Genomic DNA, 27,195 nt, shown 5'->3' on the forward strand with positions numbered 1-27,195 from the left:
TAGTAACCTCACTGCAATCATATGTCCCCTACGATTAATTTTATCCTCAATCAACAAGTGTCAAAATTAACAATTTACCCCCAAAGTACAGAACTATGACATATTTTATAGAAAAGACAAGGCATAATTCTTATGCACCAGTTTTCATGTCCTGATGACAGTTGATGATTCTATAAAACATTTGATACCAGAAGTAGTAACAGAGAGAAACTGAGTAGCTGGTAGGATGGCGAGTTCATGACAGAAATAAGAAACTACATTCCTCCCTGGAAATTTTTGGCATGCTCTCTTCTCTTCGGGCACAAAGCAATATTCTAAAACTGTGGATTGATATGAAATTAAAGATACAAAGGAAAGCTCTATCTGAAAAACAAAACCCAGAATGAATAAGTCATGGAGATCCTTTTCCTCCCTGACAGTCTAACTCCCCAGGTGTTGAAAGACGGTCCAGAGAAGAGTGACATCTATTGTCCAGGAAGGTTTACTGGTGGGATCAACCAGTCCCACTGAGTAGACTGTGCATTTGGTTCATGAGCAAAAGGTGACCAGAGCCACCCAAGAAGGGGCAAATGGAAGCTAACATCCAGTTCATGAGAATTATCCAGGAAATGCGAGCAGAGATCAACAAGCTGGAGAAAGAGAATCATGTCCTTCGGATGAAGCTGACTTCAAGTAGTCAGAGAACCCCGGGCCCCAGCAGAGAATCAGGAGATGAAAGGGAAGAAGAAGTCACATACCTTGGTAACCTTGAAAAAGCATCTGAAAAATCTCCTGCAACTCTTCACTGTGGTGCTTCCACTGGGGCAGCTCCAGCTGTGCACGAACACCAAGGTACCAAATGTCCATAGCTCTTCTGGGCTGTGCCCGTCTTTGCAAAGCTCTCCTAAATTCGGGTTTATTGTGCCTCTCACATATCTGCATAAGTTGGTATTTGCAACGGTGAGTTTCATCCTTTTTCTCCTGGTAGATCACCTTTAAATCCCTAGGGGAACAAATCGTTAGCATCTTCAAGCAACATATTTTAGCAACATCAAAACTATTTCTAGATATTCCTGGAAAGGTAAGAATGACAGGTTGATGAAAACCCGTCACATTATAACAACAAAGTGGGTTTTTTTTCCCCTTCTTGACCTCAAGTCTTTAAATGTCACATAATAGCACACTGAATGGGTATATGTCAAATGCCATGTTCACTTATTAAGCCACAATATTGCACAGTAGTTAAGTGTATGGATATTACAGTCAGATAAATATGGTTGCAAGTGATTTGTCATTCATTATCCACTTGACTCAGAGATACGAGAAATCTCTAACCTTTGTTTTCTACATTAGGAAGCCTCAGAGTACTTACCTCACAGGGTTGCAGTACCTATCTCACTGCAATAATAGACTAAGTGCTTAACATAGCATCTGGCCAACACACAACAAATGGCAGATGTTGTTTCTTATCCATGTTTTACAAAGAACCTTACTGCCCTATAAGAATGTGTGTTGCATGTAAGTCAACCTCCTATACAGGTTGAAGATTTCAAGACGCAGGGTCAGTGTCTGATATATTCTGAAAATCAAATCCCTCATTTTTTATGGGAAAGTATTTTGACTGCGAAGACTACACACACGAAGTCGGAAATCAGCAGAGCGAAAAATACATTCTACATTTAAATTATCAGTGCTTGCCTACACACAGCATATTCAAATAAAATTGATGTACATAATTAAATACTCAAATCTTTTAATATTATCTGTCAAAGGCTTCAGGCAATGCCATTTAGAGGTTCTAAACAGCTTGGCAAGGGAACACGTCATGTTTGCCAGCTGGTTTTCTCTGTTGGAGAGTTCTCTCTCTAGCATGGGGCCCTACATTTCAAAACTGGAACAGATTCCAATCAGGGCTTTTTCCCTTTTTGCCAAGTGCAACTCTGGATCTGAGTAGTTCTGTCTGCTGGTTATTTAATAAAATTAAAGAATAACTGATAAAGAGGTTAGACTTTTTCCTGGTTAAAGAAAAGAAAAAAAGAAGAGAAAGATAGGGATATTTATAATACACACTTACCCCATAGTTCCTCAACCTCTGCAATCTTGGACATTTTGTACTAAATAGCTCTGTATTTAATGCATCTGTCTTGGATACTGTACACTGTTTAGCAGCTTTTCTGGCTTCTAAATACTAGATGCCAGTAGTACCTGCCTCTTACCCTCCAGTCGTAACCAACAAAAATGTCTTCAGACATTCCAGATGTTGCCTGAAGAACAAAATTCCCTCCATTTGAAAACCACTGCCTTACTCCAAAGGTAGATGACATTCCTTGAAATCTATTCTCTATAAGCTTATCATTAGCTTAACCTAATGAAAAAGTATGTTGAATCTTAGTATATCTGTGGCTATTTTACAACAAGAATTACACCATTCAAAGGACAAAGAGTATTACCCTTTAAACTCTCAGGGCCTGAATGCTATCAAGCTTAGGGGAGTTTAGACTATTAATTAGAGCTAAACACACAATTGATATCATACTTCTTCAGCATATGGATGGTAACTGCCAACAAGAACGCTAGCATTAAGTTTAAAAGGACTGGTGAAAAACTGGTAACATTTGGGGAACCCTCGTCAGTTGCATTAACAAAACAAAGAAAGAAATATGATTTAAATTTGTGCTTGGAAGCCCCGTTGAGTTACTCTGCATGTCTTTATCTGTGTCTTATATTTTATGTGCTATTACAAAAGTAAGTGACATAAGCAGGAAGAACATTGGCCTGAGCATGAGGACACTGTATTGTAGTCTCAATTTTGTAATAGTTGGTCAGTGCTAAGTAGGACACATAAAACTCCTGACCTCAGCATCCTCATGTAAAAATGAATGGAATAGATTAAACACCTTCCCAAGCCTCTCCTAACTGTAAAGTTCTGTAAAGTTCTACACATCCTATGAATGTAACATGCTTTTATGATCACTCACCTCATCTGTGAAATGGACATAGTGATTGAATCTATCTCCTATGGCTGTTGAGAACATTAAAAGAGATAGCACAGGTAAGATTCAACATGAGTTACTTGGTGGTAGTTATCTTCATATCATTGGATATGCAAAAAAAATGCTATTTGACTTTGGCATAAGTATTTTTTTTATCAGCAATTTTAATTTTAAGACATTGCCAGTATCTTAACTTCAAACTGAAGTGGCACTCATACTTAAAACTGAATCATAGACCTTTGCTACTAGAAAGGAATTTTCAAGATCATCCCCTTATTTTACAGTTGAGGATATAAGGCCTGGAGGTTAAGCAACCTGTCCAATCCTTTAAAAACAGAATAATATAAACCTATTCTTTGAGAAGGAACAATATGAAATCAGAAATGTGAATCTCTTTAAGAAAGGGAATAATTAAAGAGAACCTGGAAGAGAATCACTTGGAACTAAACGTTCTTTTGTTGGTTGTGCAATATGTGTAGTGAGACAAAAATGAGATTTTATGAATAGAGAAGCCTACTTCCCCATCATTCACCTGAGGGCACAGAGCTATGCTACATCCCAGGGACACAGCTGCTTGGGGATATATATAATATATATATTATGAAGAAGAATGCAGAAGAGCACCTGATTAGAATGAATCTTTGTTGAATAAACTCTCATGGAAGCATCTGTAATAGTGGATAAGCATTTGGTAGATATGAAATGCAACCAGCACTTTCAGGGATGCTGCCCTTACCCTCCTGCCCTGTGCAATGTCACCTTGGGACCATCAGGAGAGAAATACTTTGCTGCAAGGAAGATAAAAGAAATGATTCTTTATAGGGATCCCCCAGCATTGCTGGACCTTTGATTCTCTGCAATGTATTCATATCCTTTGCTGGCAAATACACTGCATTTGGCAGCGATCTCTGAAATTATGCTAATGACCCCATGATGTTGTGTTGAATATCCTTTCCCTTTTACAGATAAGAAGTGAAAGGATAACAGACTATTTGTGACCCAGAGAGATGAAAAAAGAGTAAAGTTGATCATCGGTCAAGTTGGAGAAGTTGGAGCATAGGTTTCCAAATAAGAATAAACTTCCCCTGGCCATCATCGGCACAATTTCCTCTATTGTGATTTCCTACCGTTCACTATAAAAAGATTGTTCCATAATCCTTTCAAACAAAAACTTTTATGATTGTCAATAGCCATAAACTTGTTTTTAGACAATTTAGAAGTTATAGATCATGGCCAAAGTAGTGTTTAGAAATAATTTAGAAAACAGTATTTGCATGCAATTATTAACTTCAGATAGATTTGAACTTAAACCACCTCCCCCCACCCCCAAACTCTTGCTTAAAAGTTAATCTTCTGCTCTTCCAAACCATAAAAGCCAGGGCAGCCTCCACTTTTTGCAATGGCCTTAATAATCAGCGGTCCACATTCTGCAGATGTAGGCAGCAAACCTAAGTAAGAAACAATTGTGCTTCTAGCACTCTTAAAACTGAAACACGATGCAGGCCTTTCTTAAATATCCATGCTAGTTCATGCCAGAACTGTAACAAGAAAGAAAAAAGATTTGACAAATATTCCTTAAGTGCTCCAGAAAATGAAAACCAACCCATGAGGTCAGAGTTCTTAGCCCCCTGGGTAATAACTGGATGTCTGGTCAGCATTAGTACAGTGTCATGAGGATTCAGACAAACTAAACTCCCGAAAATAAAGCTCTTTTAATCAAGTGCCTAAGTTACAAGGAACAGAGAACCTTGATTCACATCAAGAAAAGAACTTATTGAAAGTCCTTGGAAACTAAGGCCATTAATCTCTCCATCTCTCTCTCAGGAACACTCCAGTTTTCCATGCAAGGCACCTCTGCTTCTTTCCACATATGGTCCTGTGCTTTTATCTCTCAATCAACAGGCTTCCTCCTAATGCCAATCCCAACTAAAGTCAAGACACACCAGATATAGGCCAGTTAACAGCAACCAGTTCAATTATTTGTGGCCGTTCAGGTGGTGAGGGTCTATGATGAACAAGTGCTTCTACAATCTTCTAGAAGGAGAGAGAAAAGCTGTCCAGAGTTGGCGTCTCCAGAATGTCCATGGTCATCCCATTGTAAAGTCTTGTTTTATTATTTCTACATGTCCAGGTCTCTTTTCTAATGCATCTTCACAAAGGTCTTCCTGACCACACTATTTATACAGTTGTCAGAGCCCCTACCTCATCTGTCTCTATCCTTTTGCCTTTATCAGCCTAACTTGACTTCTTAGGACCTATCACTACCTGAATTTTATCACATGATGTTTGTTTATCATCTGCCTGCATGCAAGAAGGTAAGCTCGTGTGGGCAAGAGTTTTATGTGAGTCACTACCATATCCCCATCTCTATCTCATAAAAAAGTGCCTGGCATGTGACTGGCACTCAATTATTTGTGAAATAAATCAGGGAACAGATATAGTTTATGTGAGAAAAAAATGAATCAAAAGCAATAGATATATTTAGTTCATTTTAATGAAGTACTATTAATATAATTTGCCATTTGTGGATGTCATTCAAGGTAAAATTTTCATGAACTTAAATTTTGTGTCTCCTATACAGACAATGTCATGATTGTTAGACGCTATTCCATTTCCTCACCTATTCATTCATTTACTGCAAAGGATCCTCGGAAAGGTGGGGAAAGACACCCCAAGAGTGGGATTCTAGAAGCTCAGAGAAGAGTTAAATCACTGGCATGTTCTTCAGTTAAGAAGCAAGACAATGAAGAAGAGATGTTTGTAGCAGATTCTTTGACCAGCATGAGTTCCAACCAAAGAGCATCTCCTGAGCATGTTTTTGGTCAAGTAACCAGGTAAGATACAATCTGCCTCAATCCAGGTGATTGGCACATGCTGTGATGGGTGCTGAGACATTCCTCTGGATAAACAAGGTCTTAATCTAGTGGAGGAAACAAAACCAAGTAGGCTCTTAGGCCTAAATAATTTCCATCTCACTTATGTGCATTTAGGGATCAAAAGAAAGAAAAAATTCTTTTGAGGTCAAATGGCACTCTAACAAACTCCTCTATGAGCAGAACACCTCATCAGTCTGCTCATCGAACACCAATGACTGTACTCTGAGCTGGCCACTGTTGATAAAATATTCAGCAAAAGCAAAATGTTATGTTCGAAACTTTCATTCAGTGGCAAAGATACACAAGTGAACGATCACTCTAATAAAGTGCTTCTCAGGGAAAAGACACACTTCTTTTAGGAACTGAACACAAAATTCCTCTCTGAGAGAGGACTGTTCTTGTGCAGGAAGTGACCCAGTGGGTTTTGAGGGGTATAAAAAAGGCATAACTGAAAAGGGCCAAGAGACAAAGAGAAAAGGAATTTGTTCTGCCAACTATAGGAGCTGGTGTGTAGGGAGGTAGGCGCAGCCTGAGGAAAAAAGAGATTTGAGGAAATATTTGAGAGATAGGCAGGGAGTCTTTAAGAGGAATGTCGGACAGTGACACCAGAAGTGTGTAGAGCCAATGGCCCTTTCAGAACAAAATTGTCACTATCAAGTCTAATTTATTCCCTCTACAAGGCTAGAGCATGATCTGCCCTCCCCCATCCTTGCCTTCTGATTCCCAGTTAGGCCTTGACTCTCTACCAAGAGTCTCTACACATTTGTCTCCCTCAAGGAGAAAAAGAAGCCTGGGTTCACATGGAGAAGAGAAATTGGAACAAATGTGGTTGTGGGAAGAATAAAAGAGTCATCAAACTCAGCAGTGGCAAGAAACCAAATCGAGGGATAATACCAGTGATAGGCCTGCTAGGACTCTCATCAATATTGGAAAGAGCATGGACCTCCCACAGGATGCAGGACGCAAAGGCTGAGCCAGTTTCATTTGAATTTTATGAGACACGATGAAAATCGTGTTTCACTTATAGAAAGTTCTATTATAGGAATAGAGTAGCCTGAGTCATGAAAGACAGCGGCATGTAGCCAGGCAAAGGAAAATGGAAAGATCACCCCAGGTAGAGCAGAAAAAGCAAGGAGATAGAAGAAAACATGACTGGGGAAAACTAGAGTAGTCAAGTGAATGAGGTTGAAGGAGGGAGCAAGATCCATATGAGAGGCCGTGCAATGCTCACAAGTGTGTGCTTTGTCCTGTAATTATTGGAAAGCTAGTAAAAGAGGTCTTTCTGAAAAGTTTTAAAAGGCAAAAATATTCAGAAGCTAATGTTACAAATACCACTGTTTTCATCTGCAACAATTCTGTCACATTTTCTTCAGATGCTTTTATACATAAAAGGAAAAAAATGTTACTAACAGAGAGAAAGATCCTATATCTCTCTTCCCTGGTCCTGTCAATGGGCAGGTGTTATCCTAAGTTTCATTTCTATCCTCTTTATCTATTTTTTTATACCTTCATTACATTCATTCATTCATTCAATAAATAATCCTGGAGGCATGTCACATACTGGACAGGATTCTACGCCATGAGGATACAGTAAAAAATGACATTGTCCAAAGTCCCTGCCCACGGGGAGCATGTTCCTTTGTAACACTGATCATCCATAAACAAGAAAATACATAAAAGTGTATCATTTGTGTTAGATGGTGATACATATGAAAGATAACGTTAAACCAATTAAAAGGGGGAAAAGAAGGGTTGAAGGAGCAAGCATTGTTGAAATTGTACATATCATGGCTAGAAAATACCTCGCCATCTGAGTAAAAAGGGAAAGCGTCCTGATGATTGCTGGGTGGGAAAAACTTTCCAAGAATGGAGGACAACAAATACAAGAGATGCTGGGGGGCATATGACCAGTGTTTGAGGAAAGGAAAGGAGGCTGGTGTGACTGGAACAGAGTGAGAAAGCAAGAGAGAGGGAGAAGATGAAAGCAAAGCATGAGGGGATGACCTGCTACTCCCCTGCAATGATTCTGGATTTATTCCAAGTGAACTGAGTGCATAACATACTCCTTTCATTAAAATAAATAAATAAATAAATAAATAAATAAATAAATAAATAAAGATAAAAGACCATGTTAGGAGTTCTGCTTGAAAAAAGACTGTAGGAAAATGATACAGAAAATAAAAAGACCAGGTTTAAGGCTAAAAAAATTTATAATAATTGAGGTTAAGACACCTGAGTGGATCAGCAGTTGAGCTTCTGCTTTCAGCTCAGGGCATGATCCCAGAATCCGGGATCAAGTCCCACATCAGCGTCCTAGAAGGGAGCCTGCTTCACCCTCTGCCTATGTCTCTGCCTCTCTTTCTGTGTTTCTCATAAATAAATAAAATCTTTTTAAAAAATAACCGAGGCAAAAGATGATTATTTCTTGGCCAAGGGCAGTAATAGAGGATGTGGTTTCTGGATATACTTTGAAGATGAATCTCATAAGATTCATTGGCAGAGCAGATGTGGGATACAGAAGCAAGGGTGGACACCCAATCATGTGTTCCAATGGCCATGTGTTTTCCAAGAGGAGAGAGGGAAGAAAGGCAGAGAGGTGACTTTTGCTTAAAAAAAATTGTGTGTGTTTATGTATATAAAAGCACTAAATGTTCATCGTAAAAAAGAATGTCCGTTGTTTTAAAAAATTATATATATACACATATACTTACATATATATACATATGTATGCATGCATATATATATATATACAGTTTATAAAGGCACTAAATATTCATTATAAAACGAAAATTACAAAATATAAATGCATTCAAAGTAAAAAAGTATAAAAAGGAAAATCTTCTATAACTTCAGTCTATAACCACCATTTAGATTTTGATGGACATCTATCTTTCCAGTCTGTGTCTGCATATTTTGAAATTGTGCCATGCACATATCATAATGTTTTATTTTTTGCACTTAAACCATTACATTTCGCAGACCTACAATGCTGAGAAATATGGTATTATTAATTTTCCCACTTCAATTCATGTTATTTTCTGTGATCATTTGGCAGCCTAACCAACATTTATAGCGTATTATTTTTCTGAAGTAAAATGTTTTCCAAATTCCAAGCTGCCAAAGAATAAACTATTTAGAACACAGTTCATTGGTAATTTAGAATCTACTTTAATGGGAAAGACTGAGCCAATTGCAGGTTTGTGTTAAAACAAGAAAATCAGTAATGGCTTGAAATCAACAGCTGGGTTGGCATAAAATCCAATTGATGCAGATAACTGTTGAGAAGAATAAAGCATGTACTTTTTTGTTATAGTGCTTTTTAATTTTGTCTTTTACTTCCTCAGTAATTAACTAGTAAAGTAATGTGTCATCACATTAGTCCTCTAATTTTTTTGTAAATCCATTTACTTTCTAATAGCTCTCAAAGAATTCACAAAGATTTATCAAGAACCAATTTGCTTGGCTTTTGAAGCAGGCAGACATCATACCTAATTTGCTTGTGAGCCTTTTCATTATTATACCAAGAAAGTGTTTTACAAAATAATGCCAATGTCAATATTTCTAATAACAAACACTCTCCAAAAACCAGATAGAGAACTTTATTTTTTCCTTAGTTTTCATAGAAACTACAAACCTAGAAATCTAATGTTCTCTTGTGTTTAAGAAAAAAAAATCTCTGGATGTCAAAAAAAATGGGGGGAAAGGTCCATATAGAGCATAGCATGAAGCATAGAAATGTGTAATCACTATGTTGTAGACCTGAAACTAATCTAACATTGTGTGTCAACTGTACTCAAATTAATATTTTTTTTATTTTAAAGATTTTTATTTATTTATTCACAAGAGACACAGAGAGAGAGAGAGAGAGAGAGAGAGAGAGGCAGAGACATAGGTAGAGGAAGGAGAAGCAGGTTCCATGCAGAGAGCCGAATGTGGGACTCGACCCCTGGATTCTAGGATCACGCCCTGAGCCAAAGGCAGACGCTCAACCACTGAGTCACCCAGGCGTTCCTCAAATTAATATTTTTAATAAAAGTTAATTAATTAATTATGAATTTAATTAGAAATACTATATTATTCATTTTGCTGGTAGGAGAAACCAGACACATTAAATAAATACACAGTTGACTCTTGAACAACCCAGGTCTGAACTGCACCACTCCCCTTATATGTGGAATCTTTTCAGTAAGTACAATATCTTATGATTTTCTTAAGGAACATTTTCTTAACAATTGCCTTTATTTTCTCTAGTTTGCTTTATTATAAGAATACTGTATATAATACATACAATATGCTAAATATGTACTAATAGACTATTCATGTTATTGGTAAGGCTCCCAGTCAACAGTAGCCTAGTAGTAGTCAAGTTTGGGGGGGAATCAAAAGTTATGTGCAGATTTTCCACTCCCCCAGGGCTGAGAGCCCCTAACCCCTGTGTTGCTCAAGAGTCCAATGTATCCTTTCCTTTTCTTATAGCAAAATGGTTAAGAAAGCAGCCTCTGGAATCAGATGGATAAAATCTCAACTCCATCATTGGCCTTAGAAAAGTTATAACTCTATTTTATACCATAGTTTATTCTTTTGTAAAAAAAAAAAGGGGGGGGATCATAATAGCAGTTATCTCATAGTTTTTGTAAAGAACAAATGAGATAGTCAAGTGAGTGCTTATAAGTGGCAAAGCAGTTATTATTTTATTGATCCCAACATATGGAGCCACTAGCCTTCCTCCCAAGGGAGGGAGCAGATGTGTTCCCCTGGATACAGGCCACTATATGCCACTCAGTGAAATGATGGCCTTATCTACTACAAAGAGAGAGAGAGACAGAGAGAGGATGAAATTGGAGAAAAGACAGTGATTTCAAACACCATTCTTTTGACTTTTTCCTGAGAGTAGCATATCCTAATTTATGTCAAAATTCTATATAACACTGTTGGAGGTGAAAGGAGTGGGCACAATGGAACGATTTAATCCTTCAGATGACAGGAGTCCCTGACACCTCTCCTTTCTCCCCTTTGTTGTTCAGGTGTGATGGATATTCTGTTAATTCAAAGTCTATAATTGCAGGTTGATCTGGATTATAAAATAATGGTCTCAAATTTCTGCTTCATTTCACCTGAAGAGCTTCAATGTGAAAGACTCTTCGCCTGAGACAATATGATATTCTTTAACTTTAAACATTAAGAAAATAATCTTCCCTCAATTGTTTAAAGTTTAGTTTTATCAGCACTTAATGAAAAGTCCAATTCCAATATATTTTTGGCATTATTGTTAAATAACTAAACAAAATATATTATGATGTATTTCAAATGAGCTTTAATGCTTTAGGTAGTATTTGGTGGCTTAGAAAAATAGTTAATATTTTATATAAAGGCTCACTAAAAAGTCTTATTTACCTTCTCTTTATTCTGCTTTCTTTAGGGACAAGATAAAGACAGTCAGTTTCCTGTTACCCATGGATGTGTCTTCATATTCCAGAAATTCAAGTTCTTTGAAATGTTCACCAAATCAAACCACAAACCAGCTAAGTACCATTGCAGAATAGGCTGTGTGAGGTGATGAAATTTAAGAAACAGCTAATTCTCAAGACATGGAAACACTGAGGCCACTCTGGGTCAGTGTTCTCTCCTATAAAGAGCTCTGGAAAGATGCCCAGTAAGACATACAAAATGCTTGGAATCAGGTCAATGGACTTGTCAATGGACTTGGCCAAGAAATAGAAGTGATTACTTTCTGTTGTTGTTGAATACTAATGTTGATGGCTGTACAGTGACTATTGTAGTCTCTCTATGCAGCATGTGAGCAATTAAATGTAATTAAATTAAATTGCATGGTAGTGTTCAGTAGCTGCCTTATGCCATCAGGAAATGCTGCTGTTTACATTATAAGTGTCACTTCCCAGATGAACCTGTAACAAATTTAGGGGGAAAAAAAGTACTATTTTTGATTAATGGTATAGAAGCAATAGTGATTATCCTTATAGTTAATTGTTTGTTGATATTTCACTGATACTAACTCATTTGGTCTTTTAATATTCTGTGTCACAGGCATGGGAGCACAAATACAGCAGACTCCCATATGGTGGGCTCAGAGCAATTGTGGGCTGGCTAATGACAAAGCCACTAAACTTGCTTGGAAGGAAAGAAAAAAAGATTCAGACGATCATTACTTAGGGATTGGAAATGTCAGAATTCCATCAATTCCTGAACTTCTTTTCAGGAAAACATCTCCCCCTCCTGGTTTACAGCAATCACGTTCAAATACCAACGCCCTTTTAAAACTAATATATTAAAATATTCAGAGCTGGCAGCCCAGGTGGCTCAGCAGTTTAGTGGCTCCTTCAGCCCAGGGCCTGATCCTGGAGACCTGGGATCGAGTCCCACGTCGGGCTCCCTGCATGGAGCCTGCTTTTCCCTCTGCCTGTGTCTCTGCCATTCTCTCTCTTTCCCTCTCTCTCTCCTCTCTCTCTCTGTCTTAAATAAATAACAATCTTAAAATATTCAGAGCATTAAAATGCAGATTCCTGATGCATCTGGGTAGCTTAGCTGAGTAAGCATCCAACTCTTGATTTCTGCTTAGGTCGTGATCTCAGAGTCATGAGATCAAGTCCCCTGTTGGGCTCTGAGCCCAGCAGGGAATCTTCATGAGATTCTCTCTCTCCCTCTCCCTCTGCCCTTTCCCTTCATGTTCTCTCTCTCTCTCTCTAATAAATAAGTAGATCTTTTAAAAATGCAGATTCCTTGTTTCCTCCCCAATACCAACACTCTTTTTAAACAAATATTTTAAAGTCATCAGAATGTTAAAATACAAATTCTTTGGTTTCACCCCAGACAAATTGAATTGGCTGAAGAAGTAGGGGGACAGACAGGGAGCAAACAAGAAATTCTCATTTTAAATAAGCTTTCTCAGCTGATTTCTGCTAGTGTCAGCTATGCTTACAATTCACTATTGTAAATAATAACAAGCATAGTCCAGGGCTCTCAAATCTGATGCCAAGTTGAAGTGGAAGCAGTGAAGCAAGGAAAGGATAAGAATGGTCCAATCTGTTTCTAAGAAATGATTTTTTTTTTAGAAATGATTTTAATAGTCACAGACAAGCTCTTAGAAGGGAGATGGATGAATCAATGAAAACCCTGAGGTAAAAGCTACATAATGGGTCAAATGCTTCTTTTATTTATGATATTCATTTAAGATTAACAATATTCTCAACATTATAACAGATGTACAATAGGGTAAAAGTTACAACCAGAGGGGAAAGATACAAATGAAATTTAAAAACACATTCATCTGGAAATAAAGACACAATTCAGTGGATAATTAGATAGTAACCTATGAGATTCTTGGTATTTTTAGTCATGCACAATTATATTTTCTGCCTACTTGCAAAATAAAGACTTTTGTGTTAACATCAGTTAAAAGAAACATTTCCTAAACAGTAAAAAAAAAGGCAATAAATGACAACCACCCAAATTACAATGTTAAAACTGGCAGAGATATAATGACAAATTATCCCCAATACCAAGTTTGATGACTAGTATGTGATTGGCATTTCACACATGTTCTGTGAGCTGAATTGAATTAATATTAACAACTACATCATTCTAATACTGTCCGGTAAAAAACACAGCACCATCAAATGTTAAACTTTAATATTAAAGCATTTAATATTATGATTAAAGAAACAAAGCCTCATTTCTGGTCCCTGACTCACTATACTGTTTGATAGTAAATCTCCTGAGAAGATTTTTAAATATAGCGAGGTACAAAGAACATGAAGTGTATCTCAGTCATGCTCTGACCAATATATTTGTCTTCTTCTATGCCCCAAACTTAGTTAGTCAGGAACTCAAATGGCTACTAGGAACTGCAAGAAACAGAAATGAGTAGAGGCTCTGGGGAATAGACCTGTGCATGCCCCATACAAAAAGAGCTGCAGTCAACATTTGGATTCAAGATGACGACATAGGAAGACACTGAACTCACCTCATCCATGGAACACACCAAATTACAGCTATTGATAGAATAATTCCTCCTGAAGAATTGAGGGCTGACTGAATAGCTACTGAACAGGCAAAAACAGAGAGAATGGCAAGAGAACAGTGAGAGAGATGGAGAAACAGTAACAGAGGGAACTCCTAACACAATGGGAGCAGATCCTTCTGTCCTTGGGCACAGAAATACAAACAAACAAAAAAACACAGAGCTAGTATGTTAAATACACACACACACATACACACACACATACACATACACACACACACACACACACACACACCAGAACTCTGTCAAACAGTGAAGGAGCTACAGAAAAGCTCTCCAAGTCAAATGGACTGGGGAACATCACAGTTGACATTCCCAACCCCACTCTAAAAGCCTAGACTGAAGCAAGGTCTGCACACTATAACAGCCCAGTCCAAGAGTCTCAGGGAGCTCATGACTTCCAAGAGCCCAGAGTCCAGAATCACACACCAGCTGCTGTGCAGTGCTAGGGCTCAGAAAAACAGCTGTAGTTTGGGGGCAGAGAGGGTGTGGGTTTTTTTTTTTTTACTGTTTTATCCTGTTTTATTTATTTTTGAATATTTGTTGTCTTACTTTGTTTTCATTTTTGGTTTTGTTCTTTTCTTTTGTGTTTTCTTCATTTCTTTATTTCTTCTTTTCTCTTTTCTTTTTTCTTTCCTTTTATAATGTTCTTTTTTATTTTTTCATTATTCACTGTGTAAAAAGCCATGATCTAAAAGAGCAACTAGCACATACAAAAATCCACCAAAAGCCACCAAGCTCATACAGTCTGCATAGAGGTCACCATGCAGACCACTCCTTCAACTATAGAAGTAATCATTTCACCTAATCCATAGAAACAAACATAGAAAGTCAAGGAAAATGCGGAGACAGAAGAATACGCTCTAAAAAAAGAGGAAGAAAAAAAAAACCTCGGTAAAAGAATGAAATGAAAGAGAGTTAAGCAATATGTCTGATAAAGAATTTAAAGTTATGATCACAATGATATTCACCAGGCTGGAGAAAAGAGTGGAAGAAATCAGTGAGATCTTCAATAAAGAGATGGAAAATATTAAAAAGAACCAAACAGGGCTGAAGAATACAATAACTGAAATTTTAAAAAACACTCAAGAGAGAATCAGCATGCATTAGAGGTCACAGAAGAACATATCAGCAATCTGGAAGATGGTGTAATAGGAAGCACATGAGCTTAATAGCTAAAAGAGAAAAGAATTTTTTTAAATGAGGGTAGATTAAGAGATATCTTGGACATCAAGAGATTTTTGTTAAGGCTCCCAGAAGAAGAAGAGAGAGAGAAAGGTAGAAAACTTACTTGAAGAAATAATAATTACAGACTTCCCTAACCTGAGGAGAATAGACATTCAAGTCCATGAAGCACAGCGAATTCCAAATAAAATGAACCCAAACAGGACCATATGACATAACATAATAATTAAAATGTCAAAGATTAAAGATAAAGAGAGAATCCTAAAAGCAATAAGAGAGAAACAAAAAGTTACCTACAAGATAAACCCTATAATAATATCAGCTGATTTCTCAGTAGAAACTTTGCAAGCCAGAAGAAAGTAGCATGATATATTCAAAGTGCTGAAAGGAAAAAAAAAAACAAAAAAAAAAAAAAATAAAAAATAAAAAAAAATAAAAAAAATAAAAAAAAAAAAATAAAAATAAAAAAAAAGAAATTAAAAGGGATCCCTGGGTGGCGCAGCGGTTTGGCGCCTGCCTTTGGCCCAGGGCGCGATCCTGGAGACCCGGGATCGAATCCCACATCGGGCTCCCGGTGCATGGAGCCTGCTTCTCCCTCTGCCTGTGTCTCTGCCTCTCTCTCTCTGTCTCACTGTGTGCCTATCATAAATAAAAAAAATAAAATAAAATAAAAAAAGAAATTAAAAAAAAAAAAAAAACAAAGTGCTGAAAGGAACAGAACCTACAACCAAGAATATTCTACCCAGCAAAGTTATCACTCAGATTTGAAGGAGAGATATAGAGTTTCCCAGAGAAACAAAAAATAAGAAGTTTATCACCACTAAACCAACATTACAAGAAATGTGAAAGAGACTAAGTGGAAAAGAAATGGCCATAATTAGACATAAGAAAAATATGAATAAAAAGATGTAAAATGCAACAACATATATATAAACTGTGGAGAAGGGAGTAAAAAGGGAATAGAAGGGAAAAAGAAGAAAAAAAGTTTTTTTTTTCATTCCCCGCTTTTCTTTTTTTTTAAGAATGTGTTTGAATTTAAATGACCATCATATTAATATGGATTGTTATTTACTTAGGATGTTATATATGAACCTTGTGGTAACCACAAACCCAAAACTTATGATAGATACACAAAAAATAAAGAGAAAAAAAGCCAAATGAAACACTAACAGTATTCATTGTTCAAAAAGAAAGAGAGCAAGAGGAAAAAAAAAACACAGAAGAGCTACAAAACAAGAAAACAACTGTTTGAAATGGCAATAAATACATACCTATTAATAATTACTTTACCTGTAAGTGGCCTAAATTCTCCAATCAAAAATACAGAGTGGCAGAATGGAAAACAAGCAAAGAAACATGGAGAGGCTACACATCATACTAAATAGTCAGTGGGTTGATAAAGTAATCTAAGAGGAGCTCAAAAAAAAAAAAAACATGGAAACAAATGAAAATGAAAACACAATGGTTCAAAACCTCTTGGAAATAACAAAAGCAGTTCTAACTGGGAAGTTTATAGCAGTACAGCCTTACCTCAAGAAACAATAAAAAACTCAAATAAACCATTTAACCTTATTCCTGAAGGAACTAGAAAAAGAAGAACAAACAAACCCAAAGTGAGTAGAATAAAGGAAACAATAAAGATCATAGCAGAAATAAATGATGTTAAGAAACTTAAAAAAGTAATAGAAAAAAATCAATTAAACCAAAAGCTGGTTCTTTAAAAAGATAAACAAAATTGCAAACCCTTAGCCAGACTCAGCAAGAAAGAAAAGAACAAACCCAAATAAAATTAGAAAACAGAAATAACTACTGATACCACAGAAATATAAAGTATTACAAAAGAATACTATGAAAAATTATATGCCAACAAACTGTACAACGCAGAAAAAAAGGATAAATTCCTTGAAACATGCAGTCTTCCAGAACTGAACCAAGAAGAAATAGAAAATCTGAATAGATTGATTACAAGTAACTAAATTGATTGGTAATATAAAAAAAACTACCACAAAATAAAAGTCCAGAACTAGATGGATTTGCAAGTGAATTCTTTCAGACATTTAAAGAAGAGTTGATACCTATTCTCAAACTGTTTCAAAAAATAGAAGAAGGAAGGCTTACAAATAGATTCTATAAGGCTAACTTTACCTTGATACCAAAATCAGACAAAGACATTACAAAAAAGAAAACTACAGGTCACTATCCTTGATGAACATAGACGCAAAAATTCTCAGCAAAATATCAGCAAACCTCATAAAGCAACACATTAGAAAGATCATTCATCACAATCAAGTGGGATTTATTCCTGGGATGCAAGGATGGTTCAATATTCACAAGTCAATAAGCATGGTACACCACATCAACAGAATGAAGGATAAAAATCATATGATTTTCCCAAAAGATGCATTTGACAAGATTCAACATCCATTCATGATAAAAATTCTCAACAAAGTGGTGTTAGAGGGAAAATACTTCAACATAATAAAGGCTATATATGAAAAACCCACAGCTAACATCATTCTGATGAGAACTTTTCTTCTTTAAAAAAAATTATTTGAGAGAGAGAGCACATGAGCAGAGGGAGGGACAGAGGAGAGGGAGAGAGAAAATCTCAAGCAGACTTCATCTGAGTGCAGAGCCGGATATTGGGCTCAATCTCACAACCCTGAGATCACAACCTGAGCCAAAATCAAGAGTCAGACTCTCAATGGCTGAGCCACTCAGGCCCCCCTGAGAACTTTTCTTCTAAGGTCAGGAACAAGACAAGGATGTCCACCCTTAGTGGGTACTAAGGTGTCCAACATAGTACTAGAAGTCCTAGCCACAGCAATTGGACAAGAAAAAGAAAAAGAAGCATCTATATTGGTAAATAAATTAATCTGTCATTATTTGCAGATGACGTGATACTATACATAGAAAATCCTAAAGATTCCACCAGAAACTACTAGAAATAATAAGTTCAGTAAAGTAGCATTATATGAAATTAATACCCAGAAATCAATAGTGTTTCTTATATACTAATAATAAAGTCACAGAAATTGTTTTTAAAAACATCATTTACAATTGCACCAAAAAGGATAAAATAGTAGGAATAATCTTAACAAAGAGATGAAAGACCTATACTCTGAAAACTATAAAATACTGATGAAAGGAACTGAAGAGGACACAAACAAATGGAAAGATATTCCATGCTCATAGATTGGAAGAATTAATACTGTTGAAATGTCCATACTACTCAAAGCAAACTACAAATTCAATGCAAACCCCATCAAAATACCAACAGCATTTTTCACAAAACTAGAAAAAATAATACTAAAATATGTATAGAAGCATAGAAGAGTCCAAGTAGCCAAAGCCATCCTAAGAAAGAACAAAGCCAGGGATATCACAGTTCCAAATTTCAAGACATACTACAAAGTTGTAGTAATCAAAACAGTCTGGCACTAGGAGAAAAATAGAAACAGAAATCAATGGAACAGGAAAGAGACCCCAGAAATAAAATGCACACTTATAGAGTCAATTACTCTATGACAAATGAGGCAAGAATAGTCAATAGGAAAAAGTCTTTTCAATAAATGGTGCTGTCTGGGAACACTGGATAGCGACATGAAAAAAAAATGAAATGGACTACTTTCTAACACTTTACATAAAAATAAACCCAAAATGGATTAGAAACCTAAATATGAGACCTGAAACCATAAAAATCCTAGAAGAGAGCACAGGCAGTAATTTCTCTGACACCAATCATAGCAACATTTTTCTAGCTATGTCTTTCTAAAGCAAGGGAAACAAAAGCAAGAATAAACTATTGAGACTATTTCAAAATAAAAATGGTTTGCACAGCAAAAGGGGCATGTGGCTGACTCAGAGCAGTATGTGACTCTTGATGTCAGGGTCATGAGTTAGAGCTCCAGGTTGGGTAGAGAGATTACTTAAACTTAAAAAAATTAAAATTTTGGGGGTACCTAGGTGGATCAGGTGGTTAAGCATCTGACTCTTGGTTTCAGCTTAGGTCATGACCTCATGATGGTGAGATTGAGCTCTTTGTCAGGCTCTATGTTGAGCATGGAGTTTGCTTAATATTCTCTCTCTCCTCTCTCTCTCTCTCTCTCTACCCCTCCCTGCACTCTAAAAAAATGATTTAAAAAAAGCTTTGCCAAGCAAGGCAAAACAAAACAAAAAGGTAAGTCATTGAATGGAGGAAGATATTTGTAAATGATATAACCAGTGAGGGATTAGTATAGAAAATACATAAAGAATTCATACTACTCAACACCAAAAGAACAATCCAAGTTTAAAAATGGGCAGAAAAAAATAAGTAAATAAAAAATAAAAATGGGCAGAAGGGGCACCTACGTGGCTCAGAGTTTAAGTGTCTGTCTTTGGCTCAGGTTGTGATCTCAGGGTCCTGGGATTCGGTCCTGTATCAGACTCCCCACAGGGAGCCTGCTTTTCCTTCTGCCTATGTCTCTGCCTCTGTCTGTGTCTCTCATGAATAAATAAATAAAATCTTTAAAAAATGGGCAGAAGAGCTGAATATCCAATTTTTCCAAAAAAAGACATCCAGATGGCCAAAAGACACACAAGATGAAACTCAAAATCACTCATCATCAGGTTAATGTAAATCAAAATCACGAGATAACATGTCTAATCTGATAAAATGGCTAGAATAAAGAAGAAAGAAACAACAAATGTTGGTGAAAATGTGGAGGAGGAACCCTCATGTACTGTTGGTGGGAATGTAAACAGGTGCAATCACTGTGAAAGGCAACATGTAATTTCCTTAAAAAATTAAAAATGGTAATAACATATGATCCAATAATTCCACTATTGGGTATTTACCCAAGGAAAGTGAAAAACTAATTCAAAAAAATAGGGCAGCCTGGGTGGCTCAGTGGCTTAGCACCGCCTTCAGCCCAGGACCTGATTCTGAAGACCTGGGATCGAGTCCCACATTGGGCTCCCTGCATGGAGCCTGCTTCTCCCTCTACCTTTGTCTCTGCCTCTCTCTCTCTGTGTCTCTCATGAGTAAATAAATAAAATCTTTAAAGAATGCATATATATATATATATGCATTCCTATGTTTATTGCAGCATTATTTACAACAGCCAAAATATAAAAGCAGTCTAAGTGTTCATCAATAGATGAATGAATAAGGAAAATGTGATGTATATATACACAGTGGAATATTACACAGCCACAAAGAAGGATGAAATCACACCATTTGAGACAACATGGATGGGCCTAGAGGGTAATATACTAAATGAAATAAATCAGACTGAGAAAGACAAATGCCATATGATCTCACTCATATGGCAACAAACTGTTGTTGTTTGAATAAACAACAACAAAAAAGCAGAATAAGAACTATAAATACAGAGAACAAACTGATGATGGCCAGAAGGGAGAGAAGTAAGAGGTTGGGGAAAATGGGTGAAGGGGAGAAGGAGATACAGGCCTCCAGTTATGGAATGAAAAAGTCATGGGAATAAAAGGCATAAAGACACATGAATACCGTCAATGATATTAATAGCAATGTGCTGAAATATATGGCAGCTCCACCTATGATCAGTATAGCATGATGTATAAACTTGTCAAATCACTAAATTGTACACCTGAAACTAATGTAACATTGTATATTAACAATACTCAAATTTTAAAAAAAAATACTTACAAAAAAAAAAAAGCCAAAGGAACTGCAGCTACACACCTTCAGGAAGCTCTGTGGAAAAGCAGACACTGTACTGCCACATGCCCTATATTCCAAAGATGCTAAAAATCTGGATTTTTATGCAAAATCTCTTGGTTCATAAATACTAGCAATTTGTTCTATTTTTAAAACATTGTGAAAATAGGGGCGCCTGTGTGGCTCAGTCAGTTGGGCAGCCAACTCTTGATTTCAGTTTGGGTCATAGTCTTGGGGTCCACATGGGGCTCCACACTCAACAGGCAGTTTTCTTGAATATTCTCTTTCTCCCTCTCCCTCTACCCCTCCCCCTGTTTGTGTGCTCTCTCTCTCTCTCTCTCTCTCTCTCTCTCTCTCTCTCTCTCTAATAAATGAATAAATAAATCTTAACAAAAAGCAAAAAATAAAAATAAATACACAAAACATTGTGAAAACCAAACACAAAATATCTAGGGACCATCAAGGATGCCATATTTCAACATCTGACTTAAATTCAATTTCTTAAACGTAGAGATCTAAACCAAGAAAGTGGATGTACAAGGGAAAAAAGAGAGAGAGAGAGACAAACCAAGAAACAGCTATGGAGAACAAACTGATATGGGTACCAGAGGGGAAGTGGGCAGGGAAATAGGAGAAACAGGTGATGAGCACTGGGTGATGCGTGGAAGTGTTCAATCACTATGCTGTACACCTGAAACTAATCTTATAGTCTATGTTAACTCTATTAAAATTAAAATAAAAGCTTAAGAAACAAAAATCAAGAAAGTGAACCTGGAAAGCTACAGTTGAAAAACAGAAAGGGGGAAGAAGTTTAAGGTTGGGAAAAGAAGGTAAGATGGTATGAGTAAAATCTACTTAGATAAAAGGGCCAAAGTTCTGTTTCATCACAAAAATGTATCCTAATCCAGAGTCAATACATACTTGTTCACAGAACCAAAACACAATGCAAAATAGCATAAGCTGTGTTTTGTTTTGAAACTTTCTTCATTGTATATTTTTATTTTATATCTTTCACCTACATAGAACTCTTGGGGAATGGGGAATAATATATAAGCAAAAGCAAACGACCTGGTTGGTTTTTCTTCTTTTTGGTAAGGAAAGAAGCTTCTGAAGTCACGGGATCACAGAATTTTCCAGCACAATTGTAGTTTCAGACCAGAATTTTGAAGGGTAAGTATATAGCTCAGGGAAGTTACTCCACCAATCTGAAATGACAGAGTTTGTAGCAAAACCCAAACCAGACCTGGTATCCGATGATGCCAAGAATTCCATGCTGCAAGACATCCTGAATGTGTTGAGGTATTTTTAACAAGTGAAGATGACCTCCCTGTTGTCGATGTCCAGGGTACTGAAAGACCAAACAAGATCATGTATGGGGATATGTTGCATAAAGCACTAAGCAAATAAAAGACACTGTTACTTTGTTCCCTTCAAAACATAGACTCCCAACATATGTCTAATTTTAATTTTAAATAGAAGGTATTAAATTGGTGAAAATTTATATGTGACATTTCTAGCCTTTGTGTTTTCTAGCTTTTGATTTGCTCTTGATTAAGTTGATGAGTCATCAGCGAATATGTGGACAGCAAGCCCCTACCTACAGTCATGTACTTTAACCTGTAAAGAAGAGAAAGAACAAGAGAAAGAGGAAGAAGGAAGAAGAAACTGCCCCATGATGGTCACCAACCTGCCAATAATGGCAAATTAATAACTGGCTGAGCAAAGCCAAAGGCTAACAACTGCATCAATCTGTCATCAGAGTATACCAGCCTCTGCCAGAGTTATTTGCTTTCATAAATGTGACCTCCTGCAAACTTCCTTTAAAAAATAAGCATGTTGAAACAAAGGAAGACTTCAACAATGTTTTCAGAATCAAATGGAAAGCCCCAGACCCTGCATCTGCTGACAATTTTTCTAGCATCTCAGTTCAGTCTGCTCCCAATTTGTTGAGCTGCTTCTCCTTCCTAAGCTGTGAATCGGAAATAAACTTCATCAGAAAGATGGCTGTGTATGGGGACAATATGACCTTCATCTCATTCCTTGGGCCAAATTCTGATTTATCCTCCAGAAAACAGATCTTAGAAATCTCTAAGAATCTTGGCAGGTACAGCCATTGAGCCTGATGTTTTTGACACCAAAATAAGTTGCTTAAAGAGACTGAGTTCTGCCTCTTGCAGCAATACTTAATTTTTAAATATGATGCTGGGAAATAGTCGTTCATGTGTCTGAGAAAGCATGTGCATAGTTGGGGAATACACTTTCTCACATAGGAATGAATAAAAGACCTGTTGGAGCTTTAGTTCTTTTTTTCACTTCTGCCTTTTTCGTTAGTGCCATGAGACAGTCAAAATATTTCATGACTTCTATAATCGGCTCACAGAGAGTTTTCCAAAAGGTAAGAAATCAAAGACTGAATTTATCCAACTTCATACATACATACTTAAATGTTTGACATTATTAAAACTACTTTGAAAGTTGAACTTGATACTCAATTCACCCTGAACGGAGACAGAGATTAAGCGTGTTTCCGGCCAGGTTTCACTAAAAGATAATTCTCTGTAGCACTCAGGTTTCCATTCGGGAAAAAGCTCATTTTTCTTTTTTCCTTTCACTAGAATTTCTCCTCCTGCAATGACCTCAAAATTCTTACACTTGAGATGTCTGAATCTGAGGACCGACACTAAAACCCTATTCTTACCAATGATTTAAAAAAAAAAAAACCTCATTCTGCTCTCTGCTCAATATCAATTTATGAAGATCATATATACACCCAACTTTTTAAAAAGCAGTCCAAGAAATACAACACCTCTCTTATCTGTCTTTATCCATTCATGAAAATTGTCCCTAATTCCATCCAACATTAACTCCCAAGCCTGTACCCTCTTTCCTCCCTTTCCCCCTTAGTCTGGAGGATGTTTTAATTCACGCTAGGAATTCCCCTCTAATGGAAAGACAGGGGTGCAAGCAAGATTTTCCAAGCAGGGGAAAAATCTCACTCTCTAAAACACCCAGATTTTTTATTTTGAAATACCATGTCATCCAACAAATCCCATTCTTTAAAACAAGAGAAGGATTTCTAGACCTGCAATGAAGCTAACCCCAGCCACAGGAATCTAGCATTTATAGATTATAGCCCAGCAGAACGAAGCATAGTCCCTCAAGAGGCCATTGCAAGAAAAGCCAGGTCTCTCGGAAAACAGGAACTCCAAAAATCAGAAAGTGCCTCAGTCTTTCCAGCCTTCTCTCCCCAATCTCTGCGATTTCATATCAAGCAATGTTTATCAAGCAGAGTTTCTCAATCCTGGCCACAAAATGAAATAAATCCAGGGGCATTAAGAATCCCATTGCCCCGGCTGCATGTTAAATGGATGACGTCAACATCCCTGGGGAGGACGTGGGCATCAGTATTTTTAGGGCTTTCCCAGCAATTCCAGGGAGCAAGCAAGATGGAGATGCACTTGCAAAGATGAGGGATTGCTCAGACCAACGCTGCTTGCCATAGTTTTGGAAGAAGGAAGTGCACAGGTCTTGATATCAGACAGCCCTGAGCACACGACTAAGATCTGAGGCCTCCTTAAGCCTCAGTTCCCCCATCTGTAAAAGTAGAGATATACTAACATTCTCTGGCAGGTGGAGATTCAATGAGCTCAATTATGGAAAGCACCTACAACAGTACCTAGTACCCGGTTAGCACTCACAAGTAATAGTCATAGTAGTGGCAGTGGCCGTCGTATGTACGAGCCATGGTGTTTGCCTGCATGGAAGACTTAGGGGGAGAGTCATTCCCACCTCCTGCCCTGCACAAGGAGCTAGGGGCACACCGAGAAACCCCGTGTGCCGAGTCATGGGCCAGTGGTACCTTTTCCTCCACAGCTCACTTTTGTCCTTGACCAGCTCAACCCTCCTGTAGAGGATTTTTGCACCAAGACTGAAAGTGATCCCTATGTTCTTACCCATAAGAAATACTATGTTAAAAAAAGAAAGAAAAAAGAAAAAGAAATACTATATTTTGTTTTGCCTTTTTTTCCCTACTTCTTGAATGTATCCTTAGGGTTCCTGTCTTGTTTGAATGCTGGAGCAACTTCAAAAGGTTTCAATTAACTCTGAGCCACTTCTCATGAGTTGCAGTCCTTCTACAAGGGACCTGCTTCCCACAGGGATGGTCATTTACAGAGCTGCTGAGCTGAGCTGCCGTAGAAACCTGATGAAGTTGCAACTACCCTGGTGAAGGTTCCCAACCACGTGTCTACGCAGAAGACAGTATACCAGTGAACCACAACATCATTCCCCTGCTCGGCAGGACCTCAGAACAAAACGGGGTGTATAATTAACTGAACAAGCTCCTAAATAGAATAGGTCAGTGAAATTCTACTTATGGAGCAAAAATCACTTTGAGAGAGTATTAGTTAGAGGCAGATAAGTACATCTTGGTCGTTTTAAAAATAAGTTTGCATTCAGAGCTTTCAAAAGAAGATTACAAGCCTTTAAGGTAATGGGCACTTCCACAGCTACTCACTGAGAAGTACTTACACTGAATTAAATTTTCTTTGATATCCCATGACACTCTATGCATGGTATTATATTAACTGTGTTTCCAAATATTCAGTAAACGCACACCTTCTTCACTTGGGTCAGAGTGCCCTGTGTGCCAACTCTCACCCTTTTCAAACATGACAAGAGCATGCAGAGATTCAAAGGTCACTCACCTACTCAGCAGCATATCTCAATATCCACACAATTCCTGCAATGTTTCCTTTAGCTATCTCAACTTGAAGATTATTACATAGAGTGGACAAAAACCATTCTGCTGGTATGAGAAGAAATAGGAAACCAAAAAACTGAGAAAGAAACACAAGATCATTTTCCCTTCTTGACTAAAGAGTGAGTTGGGGGATGAGATGCTTGGAATCAAAACAGCAATCTTGTCACCCAGAGGCTTTAGGCTCCATGAAGAGAGGAGCCTAAAATCAAAAGGGAAAACCACACTGAAGATGTCAAAGAGAAATTTCAGAAAGAATTTCGGTTCTTGAATATGTCATTAAGCTGCTAAATTCAGCAACCCCTGAAACCATTCTACGTCCTACCATCACTCTGGGAAATCCTTATTGATTTCCTGTTGTTGCCATAACAAATTACCACAAACTTAGTGACTTAAACTACACAAATAGAAGTCAGATGTGCTAAAAGGGCTGTGTTGCTTCTGGAGGCTCAAGGGGAGAATCCACTTCCTTGCCTTTTCTAGTTTCTGCTGCATTCCTTAGCACATGACCTCTAGCTCAGAGCTTCATGGCCAACAGAGCAGCATCTTCAAATTTCTGTCTTTTTCCATCTCTCTCCCACTCCTCTCCTCCTTCCCTCCCTCCCATGTTTCTACCATTACATTGCCTTCTCTGACTCTGACTCTCCTGCTCCTTCGTGCCCTTATAGGACCCTTGTGATTACTTTTCCCTTTCACTCAAATAATCCATGATAATTCTCCAATCTCATATCTTTCACTTAATCAGACCTGTGAAGTCCCATTTGCCATCTACTGTAACATATTCATTGATCTGGGGAGCAAGACACGGACATCTGGCAAAAGAAGGGCGTTTTCCAGCTAACCACAGATGCAAGGAAAGGCAGATTTCTTCGGGCTATATTATGACAGAGAAAAAGAGGGTTGACATTGCCCTGGGGTAAAACTATAAGTGTGTTCTAATCTCTTCCATGTGAATGAAAATTGTTTCTCATCGTCTTTTCCAGTCGGCTTCCAAAAGAATGTGTTTGCAAAATCAATGGCCATACATCATATATCTGAGTTTGTATTAATCTGTTCTAACAAAGATACCTTAACTTGCTTGCTTAAGTTTTGGGGGGCCTGCACTGGTGAATTAAATGGAGAGATGGTGAGGATCACCAATCCAGCATTCTTCACAATCTCTCTGGCACTGATCTCTCCAGGACCCTTTGATGCAATATTGTTTTTTATGTACTGTCTTGTCCTGGGATAGGTAGTTTCAGATAGTTTCAGAGGCTTCTGCTTGAATTTCCTCACCCTATAAAGATCTTACTCCATAAGCCAATGACTGAGCGTGAGGGGATAGTTAAAGAAAAGAAGAAAGGAATATGTGGGTAATACTAGCCTTCTCTTTGAGAAGAGGAAAAAAATATATAAAATCTTGATGAGAAATGACTGTTTATATAATATATAGAAATCTCTCAAGGGAAAATAAGCAATCTCAATAGAGGCATTATTTTTAATCCTACAAGAGATAGTTCATATCTTAAAAAGTAGAACATAAGTGATTTACAGAAGAAAAAAATAAGTTGGGGTAAGTTTATCATAACAAAGAAAACAATAGCTATTTTTAAATGCAAGTAAGTATAAAAAGAAAAAGGGAAAAAAAAGCCACAAGTCTGGGGTATAAGAAGATAAAAAATTACCTTTTTTCCCGTCCTTTT

The 27,195-nt window shown here is 37.3% G+C and overlaps 1 protein-coding gene across 1 annotated transcript; it reads left to right on the forward strand.

Moving 5' to 3' along the window:
• The first annotated feature begins 569 nt into the window (after positions 1-569).
• Positions 570-23,438, forward strand: LOC121497653 (putative coiled-coil domain-containing protein 195). Its single transcript, XM_041767415.1, has 4 exons — positions 570-831; positions 5,554-5,806; positions 23,086-23,149; positions 23,370-23,438. Exons 1-4 carry the CDS (start codon positions 570-572, stop codon positions 23,436-23,438), a joined length of 648 nt encoding a protein of 215 aa, XP_041623349.1.
• Positions 23,439-27,195: the final 3,757 nt, after the last annotated feature.

This window comes from Vulpes lagopus, chromosome 8 (genome assembly GCF_018345385.1).
Source record: "Vulpes lagopus strain Blue_001 chromosome 8, ASM1834538v1, whole genome shotgun sequence".
Taxonomy (NCBI): Eukaryota; Metazoa; Chordata; class Mammalia; order Carnivora; family Canidae; genus Vulpes; species Vulpes lagopus.

Bases quoted from the DNA above. Each gene is read 5' to 3' on its own strand.
- LOC121497653 (XM_041767415.1), top strand. From the start codon at position 570: ATGGAAGCTAACATCCAGTTCATGAGAATTATCCAGGAAATGCGAGCA. The intron at 832-5,553 runs GTACCAAATGTC...TCTCCTATACAG, and splicing joins AGCTGTGCACGAACACCAAG to ACAATGTCATGATTGTTAGA. The intron at 23,150-23,369 runs GTAAGAAATCAA...TCCTTTCACTAG, and splicing joins CACAGAGAGTTTTCCAAAAG to AATTTCTCCTCCTGCAATGA.